General features: G+C 30.9%; 1 protein-coding gene across 1 annotated transcript in view; it reads left to right on the top strand.

The window, feature by feature from the left end:
• The window catches only part of LOC106468520 (mitogen-activated protein kinase kinase kinase 4-like), a gene marked incomplete at its 3' end in the record, with an annotated part of 137,027 nt that overhangs the window by 75,219 nt on the left and 59,321 nt on the right, over positions 1–2,487 (top strand). Inside the window, exon 9 of the mRNA XM_013928953.1 lies at positions 1,165–1,264. Coding sequence (XP_013784407.1) covers positions 1,165–1,264 — 100 coding nt within the window. The remainder of the gene's footprint in view (positions 1–1,164; positions 1,265–2,487) is intronic.

Raw genomic sequence — 2,487 nt, 5'->3', positions numbered from 1 at the left:
TACACAGACACGGATATATATATACAGATATCTAATTTTTATAATGGCTGGAGACGGCTTAAATGGGTAATGAAGAAAAACTTTAATATAAGCTAAACAAAAAAGCAAATGTAAAACGTTTCTACAAGGTTTTGTACCTAATTATGAAAAAACTTTATCGAAACGTTGTACATTTGCTGTCATGTTAAGCTTATATTAAAGTTTTTCTTCATTACCCATTTAAGCCGTCTCCAGCCATTATTAGTCTCAAAGTGGGTTCCTCGTCGTCGAATTTGAAAACTGAGTTATGTTCTTTAAGTCTAAATTGTCAATTTCTACTTGTTTTTCCAATATAAATTAAACCACAGTTACAAGGAGTTATGTAATTGCCACCCTTATCTGTTAATTGCAATTGTATCTTTAAGGCTAGCCATAAAATGATTATATTTAACCTTAGGTGAAAATGTTACCTGATAGTTAATATACTTCTTAAAAAACTTTACTGACATATAGGAAAATTGTTTGACTATGTGTCAGAAAAACATTCTTACTAAACCTTAGTAACTCTAAGTGTAGTATACTGTGAAATTTTTAATCTGTTGCAAAACTTATAAATTCTCTCAATAATGTTTCTGTTAAATCCTTTGTCAGTGCAACATGTTTAAAAAAAATAAATTCTGATACTAAATCATGTTTACATGAACAAATATTTAAGGCTCTGTATAAATATGTGGTAAAAGCTAACATTGCTTAGCAGTAGGGTGACAGGTCTTTTGTGTGGCAGCATGACAATGGAAAATAGTTTTCTGTATACTGAAGTAACCACTACATTAGCCTCTTCTTTAATTAAAATATCTAAGAAACCTAAGTTTTTATTTTGTTAAATTTCTGATGTAAACTGTAATACAGGATTTATTGAATTCACTTTTTTGTTAAATTCTATTAATATCTCATTGCTATGTTTAATGGAATAGACTGCTTTAATTGAAATTATTGTAAGTGTTAAGTGGATATTACTTCTTCATTATTTTGTAAATGATAATTGAGCATAATATAAATGCTGATTAATTTTTTTTATAAAGAATTGTTTTCAGTTTAGGACATGAGTATGTTTGAAATCAGAATTAAAAGCTGTGCTAATGAAGTGACAAATGTGTTTATTGTTTTTTTTTCTTTAACCTATAGAAAGGGAATTTTACAAACATGCCGAATGTTTAAGAAAACATTTGAAGAGTCGTCTCATCAAGCTCGACAAGCTGTGGCCTTTGCAAAAGCCTTACGAAAGGTAAAAGATCAGTGTTTTGATTTGTTAGTACAGTTAATGTTTATTGTAGTAGTTGTTTCTCTTTTTATTTAAAATTATACCTAGTCAAAACAGGCATAATGTATGATTGAACTGCACTTTTTCATTTATTCAAAATTCAGAAGTTATCATAAGTGTCTAAATATGACAGGCTATGTTGTGATAAATATACAAAGTTAAGTGAGAAACTAAACTTCAAGCAAGTGAAACTATATTATCAGTGAATATATTCTTTGTAACAATATAGTGAAACACAAAATTGGTTTATAGTTGTTGATGGTTTGAAGAATAGGGTCAGAAACTTCCAGTTCAAATATTTTTTTATTATGGTGCCAAGCTATTTTCTGTGTTTTACTGTCTATTCAAAGAGTCTTGATAATTTAGAATGTCAATTTGTTTAATTTTATAAATTTTAACTTTATATGATAGAAACTGAAAGTTTTTTGTATTATGCTTCTTATTTTTAGATGTCATTGATGACTAAAACTTTTGTTAAATAATTTAAGTTTTCACCAGCTGAATGTTTACAGAGTTGAAATTTTCTACCTTATGGCTAAAACATTTAATTATGTTTTCTACGGAACCGTCTCTGTGTTATACAGTTTTCAACCTAATTAGTAAAAGTGTTTCATAAAGAAAGTCCAAAGATGCAGCTTTTGAGTGGAATGTTTATTTTTTCTAACTTTGTTACAACATTTCATCCACTTGTGTGGCCATCATCAGGTAACTGTCATCTATTGTGTCTTAAGTGGTTGAAATGTAATAAAATTCCAAAACATACTTACCATCCGCTGATACTATAGCTATTTCTTGATCTCCAGAGTTTATACTCCTATGCCTATCTAAGCATTAATCTCACTTGCTCCAGTCTTTTATACCCCACTTGAATGCCCTTGGCAATATCTAATTTGCAAAACTCTCCACCAATGTCAATGCAAATCTTTTTGCATTCTTTGGCCCGAATGGCCTTTTCAATGGGGAACTTGTTCTCCCGCGGTGGCCACTAGAGGCGCTACGAGTCTCGGGCCAACAAACCTTCGTGCGCCAGTCGCTGCTGTTGCTGTTTGTAAGGATTACCTGCTCTATTAATTTTACTCACACTCAGCTAAAATGAACGATTCAAAGTACGCAGAATGGACGTTACCTTCATTAAAGGCCGAACTACGTAAACTCAGTGCCAAATTGTCTGGCAGAAAGTTGGAATT

The sequence above is a fragment of the Limulus polyphemus genome, unplaced genomic scaffold (genome assembly GCF_000517525.1).
Source record: "Limulus polyphemus unplaced genomic scaffold, Limulus_polyphemus-2.1.2 Scaffold3039, whole genome shotgun sequence".
NCBI classification, from domain to species: domain Eukaryota; kingdom Metazoa; phylum Arthropoda; class Merostomata; order Xiphosura; family Limulidae; genus Limulus; species Limulus polyphemus.
This window is presented reverse-complemented; position numbering and strand designations above follow the sequence as displayed.